Source organism: Tamandua tetradactyla, chromosome 7, assembly GCF_023851605.1.
Source record: "Tamandua tetradactyla isolate mTamTet1 chromosome 7, mTamTet1.pri, whole genome shotgun sequence".
NCBI lineage: Eukaryota > Metazoa > Chordata > Mammalia > Pilosa > Myrmecophagidae > Tamandua > Tamandua tetradactyla.
Genome location: NC_135333.1, coordinates 175,252,686 through 175,277,343, shown reverse-complemented (window position 1 = coordinate 175,277,343; position 24,658 = coordinate 175,252,686). Strand labels below are relative to the sequence as shown.

At 41.5% G+C, this 24,658-nt stretch overlaps 1 protein-coding gene across 6 annotated transcripts in view; it reads left to right on the top strand.

Annotated features, from left to right (window-relative positions):
• The window catches only part of APPL2 (adaptor protein, phosphotyrosine interacting with PH domain and leucine zipper 2), a 109,371-nt gene extending 85,403 nt beyond the window's left edge, over positions 1–23,968 (top strand). For 5 of the 6 annotated variants that reach the window (XM_077111900.1, XM_077111898.1, XM_077111899.1 and 2 more), the window contains exons 11-21: positions 1,108–1,296; positions 2,669–2,711; positions 2,797–2,853; positions 2,947–3,035; positions 8,104–8,262; positions 8,426–8,478; positions 10,157–10,331; positions 19,564–19,600; positions 19,804–19,944; positions 21,555–21,602; positions 22,801–23,968. In XM_077111900.1, coding sequence (XP_076968015.1) covers positions 1,108–1,296; positions 2,669–2,711; positions 2,797–2,853; positions 2,947–3,035; positions 8,104–8,262; positions 8,426–8,478; positions 10,157–10,331; positions 19,564–19,600; positions 19,804–19,944; positions 21,555–21,602; positions 22,801–22,935 — 1,126 coding nt within the window. In that variant the 3' untranslated portion in view covers positions 22,936–23,968. The remainder of the gene's footprint in view (positions 1–1,107; positions 1,297–2,668; positions 2,712–2,796; positions 2,854–2,946; positions 3,036–8,103; positions 8,263–8,425; positions 8,479–10,156; positions 10,332–19,563; positions 19,601–19,803; positions 19,945–21,554; positions 21,603–22,800) is intronic. The other variant, XM_077111901.1, reaches the window with a different exon arrangement.
• Positions 23,969–24,658: the final 690 nt, after the last annotated feature.

Genomic DNA, 24,658 nt, shown 5'->3' with positions numbered 1-24,658 from the left:
CTTAACTGTGCTTACCCTGGACACTGAGAGTTACTGTCCTCTGTCCCATGCCAGTCGGTACAGGTATGCGTATCGCGCTGGAGCTCTGGAGTCTGAGGGCTGGAAAGCCTTTAGATTCATAGATCGGCTCACATATTTAACACTCATGTTTTGAAATGCCCATTTTGAATTAAAGGGGTGATAAGTAATTGCTTTTCAGAACAGGGAGTGTTGCACGATGTGGTGATAAAGGGCACTGACTTTGGTATCAGACATCCTGGCTGGGCTGAGCCTTGATCTCTTCTGTAAAATGGAGCTAATAATTGCACTTACCTCATAAACTTGTTACAAGCATTAAATGAGTTAGTTCCTAGCAGGGTGTGAGCTGTTGCCATTTTTTGGATGTTATTGTAACTTAGGGCAGGAAACCCACTGCTTTGCACATAGTTGCTACTCTGTAAATATTGAATCGTCAATGTATTTGCTCTCCCCCAAGTGCAGGATATATGAAGAGGAATTGCCAGCTACTTTCTTACAGGGTGGAGACCCTCACAGGTCTATAAACTTGTTGAGATCACATGCTCAGTGTCCCCTTCAGTTCTATAAGGATAGAAAACTCCGTAAGTTTCTGGTGTTATTTGCCAGGCCCTGAGTTTTCCTCCTGCATGCAGCCCACAAAACAGGAATAACCTCCTACTGCCACAGAACCCAGTCTGGTGTGGGCCTCTAGGATTCAGGGCGAATGTTGTAGGCCGAGGTGACCCTGGGGTCCTTACCTAGATTTAGCTCTTCAGTTCCCCCTTGTGGGGATGGACTGATTCTAGCTGCAGATACTGGGTTTAGCAGCAAGTGTAGCTGCAGTGGGGTAGGCATAGCCTGCCTGCATGTGTGGAGTTGACCCTGGGACTGGTGTCTGCAGTATGAGCCGAGCCCGTAATCTCCTAGATCCTTCAAGCTAACTTGTACCACTTCTGCTGTTTTCACTTGAATTATTTTCAAAGCAGTTTTCCTTTAATATAAAGAAACTTGTATTTCTAAAATGCCATTACCCACAAAGGGGCAGCAAGACTTTCAGGTGCCTCTCTTGCTTCCTGGTACTAATGGGTTTTTCCAAAACAATGTTTACAGTAAAACAGGGCTGGTCACCACCACCTGGGACAGACTTTACTTCTTCACTCAAGGCGGGAATCTCATGTGCCAGCCCAGGGGAGCAGTAGCTGGAGGTTTGATCCAGGATCTGGACAACTGCTCGGTGATGGCAGTGGATTGCGAAGACCGACGATACTGCTTCCAGATCACCACTCCAAACGGAAAATCGTATGCTTCATGGGTTTTATTTGGGAGATCAAATGTAGCAACGTCACTCTCCCCCTCAAGAGTGTCAGCCCTCCATGGGAGAGGCCCATGTTTTCGGGAAGGTGGTTTTATGTTCTCTCTAGCGTGCGTGGCCCATATGTGAGTCAGCCTGCCTGTAGGAGCCCAGTGAGGACTTGTCTGTGGCTGTGGAGAAGAGGTGACCTGTGTGTGTAAGACAGTGATAGAGATAGATTCTCAGAGAGAGAGAGGTGGCAGTTGTCACCCGGTTCCTAAATAAGCATTTGTCACAGTGTTATAATGGGGCTGCTGTGCAGAGAGGAAATGAGGATGATCTGCCTGAGGAGCCAGTTTTTCCAGCTAAAACAAGATGCAGATGGTTCCTTCAGCTGCAGCAGTTTCATTTGTTACCATGCTGTTCCCACATACCCTCTTGTGCCTCAGGTCCAGAAGAGGTCATGCTCTAAAAAATGGCAATCTTGAAGTTAGATCCCTTCTTGCTCAGAGCACTGGTTTTCAAACTGCGCTCCAGAGAGTTCAGTCCCATGGAAATGTTTCAGGGTTCCCTGCTTGGAGGCAGAGGAGTGACCCTGTCCTCCAGTCAGAGCCACTCTACATGTATTTGCTTCTCCTGTTGGGGTGCTAAGTAAGAGTTTTCTGACCAGAAGGGTGCTTGGGGTGAGGTGGGGAAGCGGTATTGGGATGGTGTTGAATGTTTCCTCTCCCAGATTGGGAGAGCCATTTCAGTTACCACCCTTCCTCTCTCCTGGATGAGAAGTGACCTGGGAATGAAGATGCTGTTCTAGTCATGGTCCCTTGCAGTTATGTAACTCCTCTGGGCTCAGTTTCCTCAGATACAAAAGAGGGAAAAGATCTATGTCCCCTCCCTTCTGTGGTGTGAGGGACCAAGGACCTAACAGGTGTGGAATCCTTTGCAGTGTTGAGGCCGTCGCAAAGGTAAGGCAGTGGTATTTACATCGTAGTCGCTGGCCTTCCAGGTGTAGATCTTTCATTTCCTGGAAGGGAGTGGAGCAGCGTCACATCCTGCTGTGGCTGGGAGGAGTGGCTGGGTAAGAGTTCAGGTTGCCCTGAGTAGGTCGGCAAGGTTGATCCTCGCTACAGAATCATATACTTGTACTAGAAGATCTGAGTCCAGCCTTCTCAGTTTATGGATGAGAAAGCTGAGGCCCAGTGAAAGGAAGTGCTGGTCCAAGGTCACACAGTGAACTAGCCGCAGAGCTGAGCTGGAGAAGCATGATTGCTTCTCATCTGCTCCCTTCTGGCTCCCTCTGTACCCCAGCTGAGTTCAGTTTATGGAGAAGACTCTTCAGGCTTGAGATCTGGAAAACACTTACTTAGATGTATTTTATTTCAGGGGAATAATCCTCCAGGCAGAGAGCAGGAAGGAAAATGAAGAGGTAAAGATTTTATTTGTTTCACTTATTTCCCAGGATGGAGAGTGACTTTGTGATTCAGTGTATTTTTTTTTAATGTCCTCTGCAGTGGATATGTGCAATCAACAACATCTCCAGACAGATCTACCTGACTGACAACCCAGAGGTAATTAGCAGCTGCCTGCACCTCAGCCCTTTTCTCAAGAGGTTGTCACTCTTACCTCGTAGGACTAAATGTGTCCTTCCTGTGGCTTTTTAGGCAGTCGCGATTAAGTTGAATCAGACAGCTCTTGAAGCAGTGACTCCCATCACAAGTTTTGGGAAAAAACAAGAAATCTTGAGTCCCAGGTAAGTAAAGGATGAAGATAAACTAGCTTTTGTGGATCCCCAACTGTGTGTTAGGGGTTTGACTTATTTAATTCTCACACACCTCCCTAGAGTGTTATGAGTCCCACTGTGCAGAAGCAGCAACCATGAGTGGGAAAAGCTAAGTTGTGTGCTCATGTTCACACCTGGAAGAGAGGCAGAGCCAGGGAGCAAACCCGTCCGAATCCGTACCCATGTCCTGTTGCTGGACCATGCTGCTCACGCTGAGCAGACACAGCTTACGCTGGGAGCCCTGCTAGTCTGGGTTCATATCAGCACCAACAAAGTTATGTAGCAAAAAACTTTTCTTTTTTAAATGAGAAACAAAATCACTTTTTATGCGTCTTTGTTACTGCTCAGGTGTTATCTGCACGATGTTTTCATATGAGCACTTATTTGTGTTTTCATATATTTCTACATTTTTTTTATTTGTTGCTTTTAATAACTACCCACTGTTCCTTCGGTTATTATTTTAGCCGACCGAATATTTCGTTTATCATTCCTTCCCTTTGTTTGCTCTTCTCAACTGTGCTATTTTCATACATACAGCTTTTCGTCCTTTAAATACTGCTTTAGGATATAGTCTACTTTTTGTCTTAAAGAGAGTTTCCATTTGGTCAGATAGTAGAGGACTGTATTATTTGTCATGTTTATAAAAAGTAAATTAAAAGCATGACTATAGTTGGTGTCCATCTTTTAGTGGCAGAGTAGATAAAGAGCCCCATTAACTGTGTATTACAATATTACTTGATGATCCAGAAGGAAGTCAAAAGAAAGCAATGAGTGGTTAAATGGCTTCCCCAGGTCTAAGCAATGATCCCATACCTAGCACCGGGTACGTGAGAATGAATCATAGAAGATAAGGCCAGAAAACAGATTTGAGTCCAGCTGTGACAGACTTAAGTGCCATGTCTAGGAGTTAAAGGTAGTGAAGCAGAATTGAAGGTTTTGAGAAAAGGCATGACATAATCAGAACCGGGTTTAGAGAGGCATGTACAGGCTAGACTAGACAAGGCAGGTGGAAAGGCCCAGCAGGATGCTCCTGTAGTGGCAGCAGTGAAATAAAGCTTGAGAACCAGAGCAAATGTAACCAAAATGGGAAAGAGGCAGTAAGTCTGAGGAGCATTTCAGTGCTATAATTTAACAGTTTACACAAATAACATGCTTATTAAGTGTGCAGTTGCCAGGCACGCACCGTATGAATGAAAATGTAAAATAAAGATATAGCCTTTGGAATTTAATCTTTTAGTCCTATCCAGGACAGATGTGTCTATCTTCTCAGGTTTATAAAGCTACAAGAACGTAAGCTGGGCACTGTGGAGGAAACACCAAGGTGTAGTTAGAAGACGTGGGTCGAGTACTAGCTCTGCATCGAGTATAGCTAGATGTCCTTGAATAAGTTACATGACTCTCTGAGTCTTTATTCCTGAGTGACCAGATGACCTTCAAGGCTTCATCTAACTCTTAGATGTCGTCACTGTAGGTGCTGATGTCTAGTTTTGTTTTATTGGTCTTAGTAATCCAAAGGTGTGACTGGTTTTCTAAAAAGATGTAATTTGTAGCTGAGATGGTTACAATCATTCAGTACCTAATTTTCTCCCTAAAATTAGGTAAATCACATTCTTAGAAAGGAGCCCACATAAAGAACACAGAAGAGTCTTTGAAAAATGACTGAGGCCAGCCCAGCTGAATCAACCCAGAGAGTGGAAGGGCAGCAAGTGTGGCTGTCAGAACCCAGAGCTTCGAGGGGCAGTTCTGTCTCTCTCGGGATCAACTCATTAAGGAAAAAGTAATATTTTCATGACAGTGGGGAAAAGAAGCAAAGAAATTGTGTCCTTAGGAACAAATTGCTATTATTTTTAAGCAATATGTGTGGCCTTTCCTCATTCTGTAGTTGCCACATATCTCGCATTCATTTGTTTTTCCAGCCATTCAAAAAGCATTTGCTGAGTACCCACTGCTTGCCAGGCACTGGGCTAGGCCATGGCACCTGCCGTTATGCACTTGCAGACTAGTGGGGAAAGGGAGGCAAGAGTAAACAAATAGTTAAAATGGAGAAAAGAGCTATGATGCTCATGATGAGGCTCTGTGAAGGGAAATAAAGAGACATGTAGGGCCTGTTTGTGGAGATATGTAAACTGAGAAGAAAAAGATGAAAAGCAGCCACTCTTGCAAAGAGCCAGAGGTAGTGCCTTCCAGATAGGAATATGGGGCTGTAGGGAAAAAAAGAGCTTAATGCATGTTCTAGTTTGCTAGCTGCCAGAATGCAATATGCCAGAAACAGAATGGCTTTCAAAAAGGGGAATTTAATAAGTTGCTAGTTTATAATTCTAAGGCCGAGAAAATGTCCCAATTAAAGCAAGTCCTTAGGAATGTCCAATCTAAGGCATCTGGGGAAAGATACCTTGGTTCAAGAAGGCTGATGAAATTCAGGGTTTCTCTCAAGTGGAAGGGCATATGGCGAACACAGTCACAGTTTCTCTGTCATCTGGAAAGGCACATGTTGAACACGGTCAGGGTTTCTCTCTCAGCTGGAAGGGCACGTGGCAAACGTGGCGTCATCTGCTAGCTTCTTCTCCTGGCTTCCTGTTTCATGAAGCTTCCTGGGAGGCATGTTCCTTCTTCATCTCCAAAGGTCACTGGCTGGTGAACTCTGCTTCTCCTGGCTGTGTCGTTCTGCTCTGCTCTCTCTGAATCTCTTTCTTTCTCTAAAATGTTTCCTCTTTTATAGGACTCCAGAAACTAATCAAGACCCACCCAAATGGGTGGAGACATGCCTCTACCTAATCCAGCCTAGCAACCACTTGATTAAATCACATCTTCAGGGAGATGATATGATTACAGTTTCAAACACAATACTGAGTAGGGATTAGAAGAAACGGCTGCCTTTACAAAATGGGATTAGGGTTAAAACATGGCTTTTCTAGGGTACATAAATCATTTCAAACCAGCACAATGCACTTGAATGGAAAGGAGGCCAGTATAATCTACAGTGGTAGGCAAAGGGAGAGCGTGACCCAAAATGAGGTTGGCAAGACAGGCAGGGACAGATCATGGGGTATGTGGCACAGGTACGTGTATGTGAGAGACATGATTCATGTGACATTCTCCACAGTCAGCTCCATCTTATGGAGTAAAGCAAGCAGTACGTCCAGTAAGGAGGCCGTGGCAGAAGTCCAGGTGAAGATGGTGGTGGTTTAGTCTAGGGTTGTGACGGAGGTGATAAGCATAGATAAATGGAGATGAGTAAAACTATGGGTACATGAGATGGTAGAGCAGAAGCAAAGGGACAGATCAAAGGATGACTCCAGTCTGGGCAGATGGTGGATTGTTTAAAGAGATGAAGAAGAGCTGGTGATGGGAATCAAAAGCTGTTTAGACATGTTCAGCAGAGAGGGCTGTGAAACATCCCAGTCAGATGTCAAGTCCTCAAGACATGATACAATCTGCAGTGCAAAGAAAATGCCTAGGCTGGGTGTGCATTGGGAGCTCGTCAGCTCTGAAGTGGAGGTAGGACAGACCACCTAGGGAGAGAGTATAGAGGGAAAAGGGACACCTAGGGCAGATCCTAAAGAACTCCAGCGTTCAGGGCAGAGTTTTGAGGGGGAGAGGGCAGTTAGGTGCTCTGTGTCATGGCATTTCTCTGTTCAAGGAGCCTCAGGTGGTTCCAGGGAGGGAGGGTCGGGCTCAACCCCTGTGACCTGGCCCCACCCTGGCATGAATTGTTACCTCCCTTCCACAGAGTCTCAGGGATTTAAGCTTCTGCTCATAACGTCCTTCGGTGCTTACCACACGTAAAATTATACCCCTTTCTTAAAAACTATAGAATGAAATAGCAGATGTGACTCTGCCATTTTGAACTGGTGAGGCAGTGTGAGTTCGTGAGAAACGAGGAGACCTCAGTTCTTCACCTGGTTCACCCACCAAAGAACTGAGTGCCGTTCAAATCAATTTCTATAGGGGGCCTCAGTTTACTTTTTTGTTAATAATGGAGTTTAAATGGGCTCCAAGGTTTCTTCATACAATGACTTTCTACAAGCCCATGTATTGTATTTCTGTGCACATTCCGTTCAGGATGATCATTTGTCAAACTGCAGTTACGAGGAGTTCCATACACTATATCCAGTTATTGGCATGCTTGAGAAATATGGAAATATTGATATGCAAAATATCAAATGAACAAAAAGACATTGAGAACTCTCTGGTGCCAAACAACGTAAGAAATCAAAATACTCAGACCTTCTTTGTCCCTCAGAGTTTACACTGTAGCTATAAAGAAAAGATAAAGTAAAAACTTAAAGTACAGTGCTCTAGCACTGCAAGAGAGGAACTGTGGTGGTCCTTGATTAATTGCTGTACAAATGGTTCACTCTTTTTTTTGCATCACGATGTCAGTACCCATCTGTGTGGGAACAAGGCTAAGCTCAGGCACACAAGATGCAGGACTGTCCCTGTGACTTACTGACAAAGCACCACAGGAGTTCAGGGAAGGAAGAGAAACGAGACTAGTCTGAAGTATGAGGGTGTTGGGTGAGCAGCAGAGTTGGGATGGAGATAAAAGTAAGGAAAGGCATATGGTATGTTTGGGGAAACGGTGTAGCTCTAGCGGAGTGGAGGGGGGCTCTGAGAGGAAACTAGAGCGCGACTGTGATCAAACACCAGGCCATAGTGTTTTATTTATTCAGCAAACACTTGTGAGTCCCTACTGTCTGTCAGGTAATAAAATGACTTAGCTAGAGCGCCTGCCTTCAAAAACCTCTTCATAGGGAGAAAGATAAAAAAAAACAAAAAAAAACGGAATCACCGTGTAAGGTAGTAAAAGCTCTAACAGTGCGGAATGCTGAGCAGCAGACATGACCTTACGTAGCAGGGAAACCTGAAGGCTTTTAACCAAGGACGCGAGATGTGAATGACGTTTGAGGAAGATTTACTTGTAGAATAGATTCAGAAATTGGTTGAAATCATATCCCTTGTGTTTCATACCAGTAGTTAATAAGGGTAAGTAAGTTACTTCTTTGATTTTTTTTTCCCCTCTTATTTTATACTCTAGCCAGAACCTGAAAATTTCAGAGATGGAAAATGACAAGGTTATCCCCAAAGCAGCAACAGCCAGCATTCCTGAATCTGAACTGATTGCACCTGGAACACCTATTCAATTTGATATCGTACTTCCTGCTACAGAATTCCTGGATCAGAACAGAGGGGGCAGGTATGGGCTAAGGGAGGTTATCTCTGGGAGAAATGAAAATAAATTTGACATTTTTTGTGTCCTTACCCATCCCCATTGCATTCTGGTGTACAGTTCAAGTGTTGTTTTAGTTCTGGTGTTGTTTAACTGAAGCTGTCATGACTGACTCTGGCTGTCCCCTTAGGCGTATCAACCCTTTTGGTGAAACTGAGGATGAAACATTTCCAGAAGCAGAAGGTAAGAAGCTAGCTTGGTGTGTTATTCTTTCCCCTGTGCAAAATGACAAGGGCCATGAGGTGAGATTGAAAATTGTGTTGTACAGTGCTATGATGTGGAATATGAATTGAAATTATGATCCATGGATTTGTTGTTTTCTGAAAACTCTTTAGTACATATTCAGTGAGGGCAGGTTTACAGAAGGGAAGCTGATTTTCTGTAACCGTTTCACAGTTAGCCATATGCATAACAGTGTTTTAACTCCTGCAAAGAAATGTTGACAAATCTAAGTCTGGTATCACATTACTACAAAAGCAAATTCAGAGGAGAAAATGGTCACTTTGAAAAAGACAGTCTTTGTGAGTCTTGAATATTACACTATTTCATTTAGGAGGCCAAGAGCACCAACTCATTCTTGAATTTCAAGATGATGTGAATAAATGGTATTTAAGTTGTTCAAGTTCAGCTTTTGTGGTTAAATTTGTTGTTATATTATTATAATGTACCTAAGAACCTACTCCATGGAGCTGACGGTAAGCTACTCCGTCAGAGAGCAGAGTGTGCATCCCCAGCCAGGGCAGTCTGTGGCAGTGCCGGAAGACCGCCATTTAAAGACCACCACCCTGGAGCCCGGGCACACCGTCAGAATGGAGCGTCTTTACTTAAATTTAAACATAGGACTTGAAAATTGACACTGCTGTCATTTTTTACAACTTTGAGCAAAACAGAGAAACAGTGTTCTCTGATGTTAAAAACCTGGCTGTCTCCAGTTGTATCAAGCTGACTTTTCAAATCTTCCAAACATATTAGAAGATAAACAGCATTGAGTCCACACAATAAACTATCTTCATGTGGGATTAAACATCTATAAAGTATTATCAATTACATTTTGCAAATGAATTTTTTAACCCTTAAATTATCTTCAGGGGAGGGATCTCATAGGGAGGGCCTATGAGGAGAAAGTGGGTTTCCGGTTTAAAATAATGGAAAAGAGAATTACTGCTTTTACAGGATGTAAAGAATGTTAAACCATTGTTCATTGAAAATGAAGATTCTTCTAGTTCCATTTGCTGTCACTCAGTTGTCAGGCTGTATGCCATTATCAAGAAGTCAATATCAGCAGCTCATTAGAATCAAATAAATTATTTAGTTTGAGTTCGCTATTACTTTTTGAAATATCTTCACTGCCCTTTAGTAGTAATGTGTATGGATTGAGTGAGGCCCAATATTAAGTTTTAACTTTCTGCAAATAAATTTTCTTCTCTAAGAGGACTTCATTATGAATGCACCAAAGAAATGATTTTCTATTGCCTCGTGAAAATTTTCTTACTTTCAGAGAAAAGGTAAAATGCATATACTGATACTTACATATAGTCACCTAGAATTTGACTGCTGGCAGGACGTTATCTGGTACTGCTGTCTCATTGCAAGACAAGGGAAGAAGTGCATTCGTTCCGGTCTGATGAAGTCAGTTCCAAACAAACTGACAACATGTTGGCAGTGAGAAGAAGATTCAGAGCTTTGGTGATTTGGGTTTATTAACACAATATTGAAAATTACAATAGGAAGTCCTCCATAGGACAGGAGCGGAGCCTGAGGCCTTTGGCTCTTCTGAGACTAGCACATAAGATGCTCGTATGCATATCCGCAGCAGGCAGGAAATACATGTGATACTGAGCAGAAAATGTTCTCTTTGCAGATTCTCTTTTACAACAGATGTTTGTAGTTCGGTTTTTGGGATCAATGGCAGTTAAAACAGACAGCACTCCTGACGTGATTTATGAAGCAATGAGACAAGTGTTGGCGGCTCGGGCCATCCATAACATCTTCCGCATGGCTGAATCCCACCTGATGGTCACCAGTCACATGCTGAGGTGTGTCCAGTCCACTTTCAGACTTCATTATGGTTTCATTTGGCTCTCCTTTTAAGGCATATTATCCCACCTGGACAGTATTCCCAGGCTGGAAGATTTGCTTACGAATATTGTTTATGACTGTCTTATGAAGATGTGACTTTTCGTTCTCACCCTCCCCTTTTTACATTTGATTTTATAGGTTGTGTAAGATAGGGGATGCTCCCTTAATAGTTTTAGAAATTCAATACTGAGTGAATTTCTCAGTGAAAAAAAGATGGCATCACTTGAGTTATTCTACATTATATCTTAGAGCTTGAAATGGAAAGTTTTTGTTTAATTTCTTTAGAGTACTGTTTATAAAAATAAACAATAATGAAAATAGACTATAAGCGTGCCTCAAATAACTGACCACCCATGAGGAAAATCTGATCATTCTGACCCTTCCAACAAATGGATTAATCAGAATTTCCTTGTAGGTGGTCAGGCAACATTAATTATATGATTTGAGATTTCAGATAATAAGGTACATGTGAATAATAGCAAATAGGTGTTGGGTTATAATTAAGAGTATAAGCTTTACCAGGAACTGGGCTGTCCAAGACTGGAGTCACATACAGCACTGACATGCAGCTAGTCTGATGTTGTCAGGGGTTAATACACACTGAATTTCTAAGACTTCATACTACCCCCCCCTACTCCCCACAAAAAACACAATGTATATTATCTCAGTAATTTTTATATTATGTCACACTGGCAAAATAAAATAAATTTCACCTGTTTTCACTTTTAAAAAATATGTCTGCTAGAAAAGTTTCAGTTATGTGGGGCTCATGTTCAGTCTTTGTGGACAGCACTGCCTCGGAGCCCACGTGCACAGGGGTATTCCTGGGTTTGGCATTTATTAGTTGGATGACCTTGGGGTAAGTTATTTAACCTTTGTGCTGTGGTTTGTTCAGCTATAAAATGAAAAGAACTGTATCTATACCCCTATAGAATTGTCATGAGGACGGAGTTAATGTATAAATACAACTGTGACTGCCACATGGAAGCTGCTCTAAAAAGTTAACGAGAAGTTCAGCAAAAGACAGAATTGAGTTTCTTCCAAATTCATTAATCAGCCTTTTTCATTTTGTTATGAACCTTATCCTGAATATGGTTCTTATGAATAAAACCTTATAAATTTGTTTAAAGCTATTCGCCTAGTATGTCCTGGGCCTCATTTTCTCCAAAAATATCAGAGGAAAATAATATATGTAAAAACGGTGGAGAGCTGTAGTGCAAAGGGCATTATAGAAAAACTGAAAAGACAACTTATAGACCAGCAGAAGATATTTGGAAATCTGTATCTCATTAGTGGCTAGTATCCAAAACATGTAAAGAATTCTTGTATTCTCAACAAAAAGACAAACCTAGCTTTAAAACTGGCAAAGGACTTGAGTAGACATCTCTCTGAGGGCGAAATACAAATGGTCAGCAAGCACATTAAAGATGCTCAGTGTCATCACTCATTAAAGGACAAATAAAATCGCAGTTACCACTCAAACCCCACTAGCATGGCTATAATTTTAAAAACTAAAGTGAAAAAAAAACACAAAATAAGTATTGGCAAGTATAGAGAAATTAGAACCCTTGCTATTGGGAATGTAATTGGAGCAATTGCTTTGCATAATTTTTGATGGTTCCTCACTAAGTTAAACATAGAATGAGCATTTAGGGCAATAAATTTCCCTCCCAGTACAGCCTTTGCTACATCCCATAAGTTCTGATATGTTGTATTCTTGTTTGCATTTGTCTCCCGATAGTTATTGATTTCTCTAGTAATTTCTTTGACCCACTGGTTGTTTAAGAGTATGTTATTTAGTCCCCATATATTTGTGAAAGTTCTCATACTTTGGTGGTTCTTGATATCTAGTTTCAGTCCACTGTGATCAGAGAAAGTGCTTTGAATAATTTCAGTGTTTTTAAATTTATAAAGACCTGTTTCGTACCCCAGCATAGGATCTATCCTAGAGAATGGTCCATGAGCACTAGAGAAGAATGTATATCCTGGCATTTTGGAGTACAATGACCTATATATATCTGTTAGGTCTAATTCATTTATCAAATTGTTTAACTTCTCTATTTCCTTGTTGATCTTCTACCTGGATGGTCTATCTATAGAGGAGAGTGATGTATCAAAGTACACCTACTATCATTGTTGAAACATCTGTCGCTCCCTTCAGTTTTCCCAGTGTCTGTCTCACGTACATTAGAGCTCCTTGACTGGGAACATAAACATTTATGATTTTTATTTCTTCTTGGCAAATTGACACTTTTGTTAATATATAGTGTCCTTCCTTCTCTCTTATGATGTCTTTACATTTAAAGTCTATTTTGTCCAGTATCAGTATAGCTACTCCTGCTTTCTTTTGGTTACAACTTGTGTGGAATATCTTTTTCCATCCTTTCACTTTCAATCTATTTGTATCCTTGTGTCTAAGATGAGTCTCTTGTAAGCAACATATAGCTGGATCATGTTTCTTAATCTATTCTGCCAATCTGTATCTTTTAATTGATAATTGGTAAATTTAGTCCATTAACACTCAAAGTTATTACTGAAAAGGTGTTTCTTGAATCCACCCTCTTATCCTTTGGATATTCTTTTCCCTCTTTCTCTTTTATCCTTTAAATTACTCTTACTGGTATTCTTCAATTCTGTGCCCTCCTCCAGACCTCCCTCTCCTGTTTTTTTTTTTCAACTGGCAAAACTCTTTAGTATTTGTCTGTTGTTGACAAATTCCTTCAGGATTTATTTCTCGGTGAAAATTTTAATCTCTCCCTCAGTTTTGAAGGACAGTTTGGCTGGGTACAGAATTCTTGGCTGGAAGTCTTTCTCTTTCAGGATCTTGAATATATTATACTACTGCCTTCTTGCTTCCGTAGTGCTAGTTGAGTAGTCTGAATTCAGTCTTACATGGTTGCTTTCCCTTGTATGTAGTAGATTGTTTTTCTCTTGCTGCTTTCAGGATTTTCTGCTTCTCTTCAGCATTTGACAGACTGATTAGTATGTGCCTTGGGGAAGGCCTATTTGGATTTATTCTATTTGGAGTTTGTTGGGCTTCTTTGACTTGTATATTTATGTCCTTTATGAGGTTGGGAAGGTTTCCCCCATTATATCCTCAACTACTCTTCCTAGCCCTTTACTCCTCTCTTCTCCTTCTGGGACACCAATGATTCTTTTATTTGTGCACTTTGTTTTGTCCTGAGATCTAATTCAGATTTTTCCATCTTTTTTTGCCATTTGCTGTTTTAAGTGTTTGAAATCAGTTCTGTCCTCTAGTTCACTTATTCTTTCTTCTGCCTCTTCAAGTCTGCTGTTGTGTGTCTCCAGTATATTTTTTATTTGGTCTACAGCACCTTTAATCTCTGCGATATCTGCTATTTTTCTATTTATTCTTTCAAATTCCTCTTTATGGTCTTCTGGTGTCTTCTTGATCTCCTTTATGTCATTAGCCATCCCACTTACCTTATTTAGTAACGTTATATGAACATCTTTGATTAGTTGTTCCAAAGTCTGTGTCTCTTCCGGCATTTTAATTTGGTCATTATGCTGGGCTACATCTGCCTGCATCGTGATATGCTTAGTGATCTCCTTTTGTCTTTGTGGCATGTAAATGTCTTGATTGGTTTATTTGTAAGTTGATTTCCTTCAGTCATCTAAAGCTTCGTATTTGCGGGTTGGATGTGGAGGAGGATGTAGGGTGGAGCACGACAGTGTGGTGATGTGTTTGTTGCAGTGCAGGTATAAGCAAAGGTTGGGGATGCTACACTGGTCCTTTGAGCATGGGTTGGGGGTCGCTGGGTTGTAGAGGTGCGGTGTGGGGGCCGTGGGTATGTGGCTTAGCTCAGGCAGGCCTCGGAGTGCAGGAGCATTGTGCAGTGTGGGGGACACAGAGGTAGAGCATTCCTACTCCTGGTCTCCCCATCATGCACTCCTGAGGGCTCCAGGCTTTGGAAAGGGGCATGTTAGGCTGTTTGCACCAGCTGAACGGTCTCCAGTTCTCTACATTTCAGTTCTTCACCTTCTCTAACCTGGGCCTCTCTGTGTGGTGTAGAAGACCCTCTCAGGTCACTTACACTGTGGAACCACTGTCTCAGTCACCTTCCCGTCCCTTCTCTAGCTGTGCTTGGAGCAGGAGTGAACTCGACCTATTCTGTTCTGCCATCTTCCCAGAACCCTTGGTTCAGCCCTTTTGCAGCATTTTGTGCTGTTCAACTCAAAAAGCCCCAGGGTGTTTTTTTCCATCAGCCCCACCCCCTCTCTGCTGGGGCAAAAACTCTTAGTACCTTTAATGCTTATTCCAGGTTTATCCGTGCTAGAAGCCTCTTTTCAGTAGTCAGAATTTGTTAATTCCACAATTGGAGCTTGGTTGCTTACCCCTGCTGCTAGTAAAGTCTCTTTCCTTTCCCCTTGGGGAACCAGCCTATGGGGGAGGGGTGCTGGCCACCATGGCTTGGGGTACTCATGGTTCTGGGTGGGGTCTTAGCCAGCCCATCTTATCCAGACCGGTGTACACTGCGTGTCCAATCACTGATCTGGCCCCAGCAGTTGTTCTCTTCTGTTCCTGGCTATTTATTAGCTGCTCTGGAGGATGAACTAAATTCCACACCTCACTAAGCCACCATCGTGCCCCAGAAACCCTATACATTTTAAGCTGTAACTTCCTATTCCCTATCCCCAGCCATACCCTGGTAACATATTTTAAATTCTGACTCTATGAGTTTGGTTATCGTAATTGCTTTTCAAAACAGTGAGATCATACATTTGTGCTCTCGTGCCTGGCTTATTTCAGTCAACATAATATTTTCACGGTTTGCCATGTTGTCACGTGTATCAGGACTTAGTTCCTTTAATACAGATGAATAAATTACATCACATGTATATACCATACTTATCTTTCATTGATTTATGGACACTACAGTTGCTCCATCTTGGTGTTAATGGCACTATGAACACCAGTGTGTAAATCTATCTGGATAAGTCCCTGCTTTCAACTCTTTTGGATATGTCCCTAGTTGTGGGATTGCAGGGTCATATGGTGGTTTTATATTTACCGCCAAACAGTCTTCCGCAGCAGCTGCACCATTTTACATTCCCATCAGCAATGAATGAGCGTTCCGATTTCTCTGCATACTCTCCAACACTTATTTTCCTTTTTTTTTTTTTAATAACAGCCATTCTAATAGGTGTGAAACAGTATCTCATTGTGGTTTTTATATTTGCACTTCCCTGATGACTAATGATGTTGAGCAATTCAGGTGCTTTCTGGCCTTTGGTATAGCTTCTTTGGAGAGATGTCTATTCAAGTCTTTTGCCCACTTTTAAATTGAGTTTTTTGTCTTTAAGTTGAAGGATTTCTTTATATATTCTGGGTATTAGTCTTTATCAGATATGTGGTTTCTAAATATTTTCTTCCATTGTGTAGGCTGTTATTTTACTTTAATGATAAAATCCTTTGAGGAACAAGTCTTTAATTCTGTTGAGATCCCATTTATCTATTTTTTTTCTTTTGTTGTTTGTGCTTTGGATGTCAAGTCCAAAACCATTGCTAACACAGGACCCTGAGGATGCCTCCCTATATTTTCTTACAGGAGTTTATCATAGCTCTGGCTCTTCTTTTAAGGTCTTTGATTCACATATGGTGTGAGGTAGGCATCCTTTTTTTGTTTTGTAAATGGAGATCCAGTTTTCCCAGGAAAATTTGTTGAAGAGAAAATTCTTTCCCAAAAGTGGTATTTGCTCCCTTGTCAAAAATCAGTTGGCCATAAATGTGAGGGTTGATTTCTAAGCTCTCAGTTCTGTTCCGCTGGTCTGTATTGTCTGTCCTTGTGCCAATACATGCTGCTTTGATTCCTGTGGCTTTCTAATAAGTTTTAAGACTGGGAAGTATGAGTCCTCTGCCTTCTTCTTTTCAAGATGGCTTTAGCCAATTGGGGTGTCTTACCCTTCCATATAAATATGATTGGCTTTTCCATTTTTACAAAGAAGGTTGTTGGGACTTTGGGATTGCATTGAATCTGTAATTGCTTTGGGTAGTAATGACTCTTAATATTAGTCTTCTAGTTCATGAACCCATAATGTCTTTCCACTTATCTAGGTCGTGTTTGATTTCTTTTAGAAATGTTTTGTGTTTCCTGTGTTCATGTCCTTTACACCCTTGGTTATATTTATTTTTAGATAATTAATTCTTTTGACTGTTTTTGTGAATGGAATTTTTTCTTGATTTCTTCTTCCAGTTGTTCACTTGCCTCCATGGTTTCTGATGAGAAATGACACTCCGTCTAATTGGGACCCCCTGTAACATGTCTGTTGCTCTCCTCTTGCAGCCTTCAGAACTCCCTCCTTGTCCTCTGCATTCGACAGTGCCATCAGCATAAGACAGGGTGTATTTTTCTTCATGTTTATCCTGTGTGGTGTTCTCTGGGCTTCTTGGATATGCGTATTCACATCTTTTGCTACGTTTGGGAAGTTGTCTGTCATTATTTCTTTGACTACTCCTCTGCTCCCTTCCTCGCTTTCTTTTCCTTCTGGGGTACCATAATGCATATACTGGCGCACTTGATGGTATCCCATAGCTGTCTTAGGGTAGTTTTCACTTGCAATATTTCTTTCTTCTTTCTGATCCTCAGCTTGACTTATCTCAAGTGTCCTCTCTTCAAGTTCACTGATTCTTTCTTTTGCCAGTTTCAATCTGCATTTGAAACCCTCCTGGGAGTTTTTCATTTCAGTTATTTTGGGCTTCAACTACATTAGTTGTTTCCTTCCTTTTTAAACTTTCTGTCTCTCTACTTAGACTCTGATATTGCTCATTCATTCTTTTCCTGATAATACATTAGTACTTCTTCTGTATTTTCCTTCATCTCCTTGAGCATTTTTAAGATCATTTTTTTAAAGAGTTTTTTCCAGCGTCCACATTTTCGTCTCCTTCTTTGGTATTTTCTGTATTTTTATCCTCTTCCTTTGGATGGGCTGTCATTCCTGTTTTTCTTATACTCTTGTTGCACATTGTACATTTTAACATTTTAAAATGTTAATTCTGTTACTTGCCCCCTGGGATTTCTGTTTCTTGGTTTTGTAACTTGTTGGTGGTAAGGTTTTCTTGAGCATCAGCCTTCTTATCAGGTGAAGGCAGTGTTCAGGGCTTCCCCTCTCTGGGCCTGTGTCTCATCCAGGGCGTTTACTTGTGAGCTATTTTGGAGTTCCGCAGTTTACAGGAGTTTGGTTTCTTCTGTTTCCCAGGAGCCAGACCTCCCTCCCCTGTATTTCAAGCTAGCAGGCCTTTGTCCCAGACTGTCTACCTTTCTCTGTACTTTTTACACCCTTTCATTGTCTGATGCTCTTCTGCCTGGAGGGCAAATTCAGGGTGGAGAGTCACTCAGGCCAAGCACTTCCCAAGTCAGTCTTTCCAGCCAAAACAGGGACAAGAGCCCACAAAGGGGATGCAGACTTTCTCCAAAGGTCCTTTGGAGTGGGTCAGGAAGGGTTCCCCAAAGCTGCCCAGCAAATGCTGCCCTTCAGCTGCCTGTCCCACAGGCCTGAAGAAGCACTGCATCTTTAAATCTCCTCTGCCCCTGCAGGGTTGAACCAATAGCTGCTGCCACCTTTGTCAGAGGCAGGTTGAGACAATAGCAATTCCAGACTCCCTTATCAAAAATCCTGTAAGTGATTGGCTGTGGGAATCCTGGGGAAGAAGGTTTTTTAACTCCATTTCTGTCACCAGTGAGCTAGCCAGAGACTGCACCCTGTGGCGCTATGTCGTGAGAAGGGGGTGTCCTAGTTTGCTAACTGCTGGGATGCAATATACCAGAAACGGAATGGCTTTTAAAAGGGGGAATTTAGTATATTGCTAGTTTACTATTCTAAGGCTGAGAAAATGTCCCAGTTAAAGCAAGTCTATAAGAATGTCTAATCTAAGGCATCCAGGAAAAGATACCTTGGTTCAAAAAGGCTGATGAAGTTCAGGGTTTCTCTCTCAAGTGGAAGGGGCACATGGCGAATATGGCGTCATCTGCGAGCTTCCTCTCCAGCTCCCTGGGAGGCATTTTCCTTCTTCATCTCCAAAAGTCACTGGCTAGTGGACTCTGCTTCTAGTGGCTGCATTGTTCTGCTCTCTCTGAATCTCCTTTTCTCCCAAATGTTTCCTCTTTTATAGGATTCCAGTAAACTAATCAAGACCCGCCTGAATGGGTGGAGACACGCCCTTACCCAATCCAGTTTAACCACCACTCGTGATTAAATCACATCTCCTGGGAGATGATCTGATTATGGTTCAGACATACAATACTGAATAGGGATTAGAAGAAATGGCTACCTTTACAAAATGGGATTAGGATAAAAACATGGCTTTTCTAGGGTACACACATCATTTCAAACCAGCACAGGGGTCAAGGGCATCAGGAACTGCCAGAGGAGATGACGGATTTACAGTTCTTTCCCATAACCCTCCCACTCTTCCCTGGATACTGCAGTGCTCTTCTGGCCTCTGGAGTTTCAGACAATTCCTGCCTGTGTGACAGCTGTTCTGTGGAGGATGAGTCCTGAGCCCCTACCCCTATCTTCCCCAGAAGTCCTGTCCACCAGTCATTTAAATCTGTTATTTAATACCATATATTGATATACATGAGGAGTAATAAATTCTCTAATGCAGTTTAGTTTCCTAGAGACATCAACCTAATTATTAGATGATACTTAAAATGTTGTCAAAAGATATATCCTATTAACTTAGAAGTTAGACATAACTTCTCCTGTACCCAAACTGATATAAAAGTTTGTCCAAATCCCTTTTATCTTCTGTCCCCCATCCCATATAAAAAGTGTTAAACTTAGAATATGTTATTCCAATACCTCAAGGGGAGCAGAAAGTAGTCAACTAATGTTTTCCATATTATGATTCATCTATATTTTATAGTAAAGGATTAAAAATGATAATGCTGTCTTTTTGGGTAAGCACTGAAATATGGCTAAATTACTTCTTGTATTTACTGTAATATTCCATCAGAAAAGCCTTGGCCTCTACACAAGTCCAGCAAAGGCAGGGACCACGGCACGTTCTCCATATGGGCGGGCACACCGAGCCCCTCGGCTCACCTCCACCAGGCCTTCTGTGTCCACATTCAGGGGTGTTTGTCTGATTTCCTTCTCAACATCTGCAAGCTCTTCTAAGAATGTTCTTCCAACATTTGTGATATAATGAATCTCTTAAAATTTCAGGTTGATAGATCCTCAGACTCAAGTAACAAGGGCCAATGTAAGTACCTGCAACATGTTTTCTGGTTACTCCTAATTCACCTTTGTAGCCACCTTAAACATACAGTAGGCTCTTAGTCATTACTTGCCAAGTTAAATGTCATTGACATTGAACTTTTGGGGTGACTTTTCTCATACTGAAATACCATGTTTGTTTATTCCAGTTGTGTGTTACTCAGCCTTTTCCTAATTTTTTTTTTCGAGTTTGAACTTACCAGTGTTACACAGTTTGCCGCTCACCAAGAAAACAAGAGACTGGTTGGCTTTGTCATCCGCATTCCTGAATCCACAGGAGAAGAATCTCTGAGCTCATATATATTTGAAAGCAACTCAGAAGGCGAAAAGGTCTTGTTACTTTTCATATTAAGATTCTATAATACCTTTGCCCAAGCAAGTCCATTTTTAAAGGGAGTTTTGCATTATTATATCTCTGGGTATGTCCCTGACGACACTGCATGTCCCACCTAGAAGTTCTGATAAAACCATCTCCTAGGAAGGTGGTTCCGTTAAAGAAAAACTAACAGAATTAAAGTTTTCCCTTAAAAAAAGGCCCATCCACCAATACAGAGCACATGAGAAAGAACTTTAAAGGCAATATATAATGATTTAAAATAGGCCAAGCCCTCGATCTTGGGTTCTCCCCTATGAAACTCATTCCCACAAGGAGAAGCTAAGCTTACTGATAATTAGGCCTAAGAATCACCCCCCAGAGGACGTCTTTTGAAGCTCAGATGTGGCCTCTCTCTCCAACTCAAAGGTGAGCTCAGTGCCCTCCCCCTCTACGTGGGACATGACTCCCAGGGGTATAAATCTTCCTGGTAATGTGGGATAAAAATCCCAGAATGAGCCAGGACCTGGCATCAAGGGATTGAGAAAACCTTCTTGACCAAAAGGGGGAAGAGAGAAATGAGATGAAAATAAGTCTCAGTGGCTGAGAGATTTCAAACAGAGTCAAGAGGTTATCCTGGTGGTTATTCTTATGCATTATGTAGATATCCCTTTTTAGTTTATGGTGCATTAGAGTGGCTGGAGGGAAGTACCTGAAACTGTTGAGCTGTGGTCCAGTAGCCTTGATTCATGAAGGCCACTGTATAATGATAGAGCTTTTACAACAGGACCGTGTGATTGTGAAAACCTTGGGTCTGATGCTCCTTTTATACAGGGTATGGACAGATGAGTAAAAATATATAGATTAAAAATAAATAATAGGGAGGATATGGGTTAAAATAAATTGGATACCTGGAAATACTAGTAGCCATTGAAAGGGAGGGGTAAGGGGTATGGGATGTATGAGTTTTTTCTTTTTCTGGAGTGATGCCGATGTTCTCAAAATGATCATGTGATGATATTGTGAGCCACTGAGTATATACTATGGATGGACTGTGTCTGTGGGTGATTTCTCAAAAATATTTTTAAAAGAAAAAAATGTAAAACAAAAAAAAAAAGATATAATGACTTAGTAGGGATGTCAGGAAATGTTAAGAGCAGTCCCCCCAAATTTGCTCTTTTAAAGACAATTAAAACAAAAAGTTATAGTGGAGATAAACTTGCCTTGAAGAGCAAACTAAGGAAGACAACAACACCTGGGAAGTACTCTAAGTGCTCTTTTTTTCCCATTTAGAATGAAAACTCTGTGACTGCATTTGCTACTGAGAATCAGAATTAATAAGTCCTTTCATTAAGTATGCCACTATATAAGAACATGCAGTGGCTAAATGGTCTGAGACAGGAAGGGGGGAAGCCCTGTCTAGAGCTGTCACCCTGGGCCTCACCTGGAGGGCAGCGAGTGGCCGTCATACAGGAGGCCAGGACAGCAGCGCCCTCCTGCCTGCCAAGGGCCCTACAGATGTGAGCAGTGACCCCACATAATCCCACCATCCCTTTTTCTGTTGTTTTGCCAAAATCCTTTATCCTTTTCTCTTTTGGCCAAACACTTCTTTTTTTGTCTTTTGCAGATATGTTATGCTATTAATTTGGGAAAAGAAATTATTGAGGTACAGAAGGTAAGGTGCATTTTAGTGCTGGTTTAACAAGTACTCAAAGGACATCTGTACAAATACTGAGATTTCTCTTGTGGCCAAGTTTGGCATTTCCTTTTAAGTATTCTAACCATCAGACATTTTTTACCATTTCGTTCCAGTCACTAATAACATGTGGAGCTAAATAAGTAAGGCTACTGCAGCTCCTGCTTCATTTTAACAATCTTCTTGCTTGCCTACTAGTTGACTATGTGTTCCTTTCTTTTATTCTCTGCCACGTGCTTTAAGGCCGACTGCCTGCTCACTGTGGCGTGGCACTGCCAGCACTGTCAGACATCACCAGTCGCTTGCTAGAAACAGGGAGATCCTTTCTTTCGGAGGCCTACGGTCTTCCGTCCATCCAGCAGGTCTCCAGGGAGCTAGATTTATAAGCGAAACCCTGCAGTTAAAGCAGTGAACAGGATGATGGTCCTGCCTCCGTGGACCTTCCAGATCAACGCTGTCCAACAAGAACTTTATATGCAGTGATGGGAAGGACCTTTATCTGCACTAATAAGCAGAATAAAATGTGGCTAGTGGGCAGTGTGACAGTGGCTCAGTGACAGAATGTTAAAAAATGTGGCTAGTGTGGCTGAGGAACTAGGTTTAAAATTTTATTTTAATTTAAATGTAAACAGTAAGGCATAGGTGGTGGCTCCATATTAGATGGTAGAGTTCTAGTCTGTGAGAAAGGGCAGGGGCACCGCGGGCCAGCATTACTGCAGATGAGATAATACAAGCACTGCCAAGTTAGTATGGAATGGGGTACAGCGGGGTTAGCACCTTTTCTGTAAAGGGCCAAACCTTTTAGGCTTTGCAGCTCATTCCATATCTGACAGTTACTGAACTCTGCTGTTACCAGACAAAAGCAGCTGTAGATGGTTACACATAAATGAACGGGCATGGCTCATGCGGAGGTTTTCATGAAGGATGCTCCTCTATGGACTCCTTTGGGAAGACAGTACGGATTTAGCTATGTAAATGATATTTTGGCTGAGAGGGAAAACTTGGTCTAGATTAAGTTTTTTCCCCCACCCAGAGAAGCAAGGAGCCCTACCTAAAAGCACAGACAGACAGGAGGGATGAGGCTAAATTACAGAAGCTACCAAATGGCAAAGCCAAAGGGGTTTTAAGTACATCTTAAGTTTTTTCTTTTTTCCCTCTTAAACGCTCATAACTTCAGGACCCAGAAGCACTGGCGCAGTTAATGCTGTCCGTGCCACTAACCAGTGATGGCAAGTTTGTCCTATTAAGTGACCAACCAGACGGCAGTGATGGAAGGCCACATGGAAACAGAGGCGCAGAATCTGAAGCCTAAGGCAGTGGCGTCTTTGGGGGAAGATCACAGTGGAAGGAGAGCCCCTCCTTAAGGGTTTCAACTTCTCTGACACACAGGCACACTAACCTGACTTCAGAATGCTGACATCGCTTGTGGAATGTACTCTCGATGCCTTGATACTGAGACTTGGGAGGGAAACAGTAAGAAATGGTTGACAACACATTCCTACTCATCTACAAATGTTATTTTAGGTGCTTTGGGGTAAGTCCTTTTCTTAGATCGCATTGTTCAGCACTCAAACTGAAGTTATGAAAAATGCATTGTTCACTTTATTTGAATATCATCTCTTCAGTTTCTAGTATCCTTTTTTAAAAATGGCAAAAACCTAGATTTACAATTTGATAAACACTAAATATTTCCTATTAATATAATCTATTTTTGTATTTTACTTGATGAGCTTTAAGTGCCTGTCATTCTGAAAATTGTGTATTTATATAATCCAGCTCTCCTCATAATTGCACCTAATAGCATTAATTTGTGTAGTTACGTGAAGAGCACTGCTTTGAGGCCCAAACTGGGAGAGATACAGGTCTAGTTTTGATAACTAGTTCGGACGTCATGCAGTAAAAAGATTAGCAGATTAGTACCATAAAAGATGTTAGATTTTACATTTGAACCGTAATGAACCAGCATTCAGAAGCCTAAGGTCCTTTTAGGTATAATTATTTCTATGGTGGATCACTGTGGCTAGGGTGCAGCTCTATCAATTCCTGTTTCTTCTGAGCCAGACCCTCCTCACGGAAGGGACCAGTTAATTCTAAAACTCACTTGAAGCACAGCTGGTCGTGGGGCTGGGAGATGCCTCTTCCTGCCCTGACATATCCACTTCCTGGCATCCAAGCCCACTTGATTTATGCCATTCCATTCCATCCTATTAAATAAGCAGCTAAATATAATGATCTTGAATTGGTACAGTATGTTTAATTGTAACCAAGTTCAACAGAGTATCACTCTCTTTGTAATAAATTAACCTAGCAATAAATGCTAGCAAATAAAGACTGTCACCCTTTTCTTTCTTTGCGTTTTGTGGTTATTTTCTAAAATATCCCTGGAAAAAACCTAAAGTAAGTTCTATGTTATTTTCAATGGCTACTTTCTAAAAACCTAGGGTGCAGTGAAAGCACGGCAACAGGGATGTAATATTAAAAAATATCTCTATTTGACGTAAGTAGAATAATTTGATCCCACTGGTAAAGTTTTGAAAGGTGTACACCTTCTCTCCTTTTAAAATGGTGGATGAATAAAACTATTTTTGGAACGCAAAATTGGGTTAAAAAACCTTAAAAAAGGTTCATATGATAACTCCACTCATGTAATCTGTACCATTGGAGAACAATGTTAACAAATACCTTACAAATTCGTGTATCATAACCAGGTGACACAAATGAGTTCTCTAACAGGCGGTAAGAGCTAACCCGGGGGTCCTGAATCCCACCCCTCAGTTTAGAATTGTGTGGGTGGGAGCTGGGGAGGGATCTTAAGTCCTGAACAATTACTAGGCTGGAAACTAAAACTAAAAAATTTTTAGGCCCTACTAAGACACAAAGCATGCATATCAGAGAAAACAGAAAAAAGACTAAAATTCAGTGTACTGAAATGAACTGTTCATCAAAAAATACTATATAGAGACTAAAAAGAGAAAATTAACAGAAAGATTACATTTATCTGTAGCAGTTTACGTTCACTAGGTGAGATCAGCCAA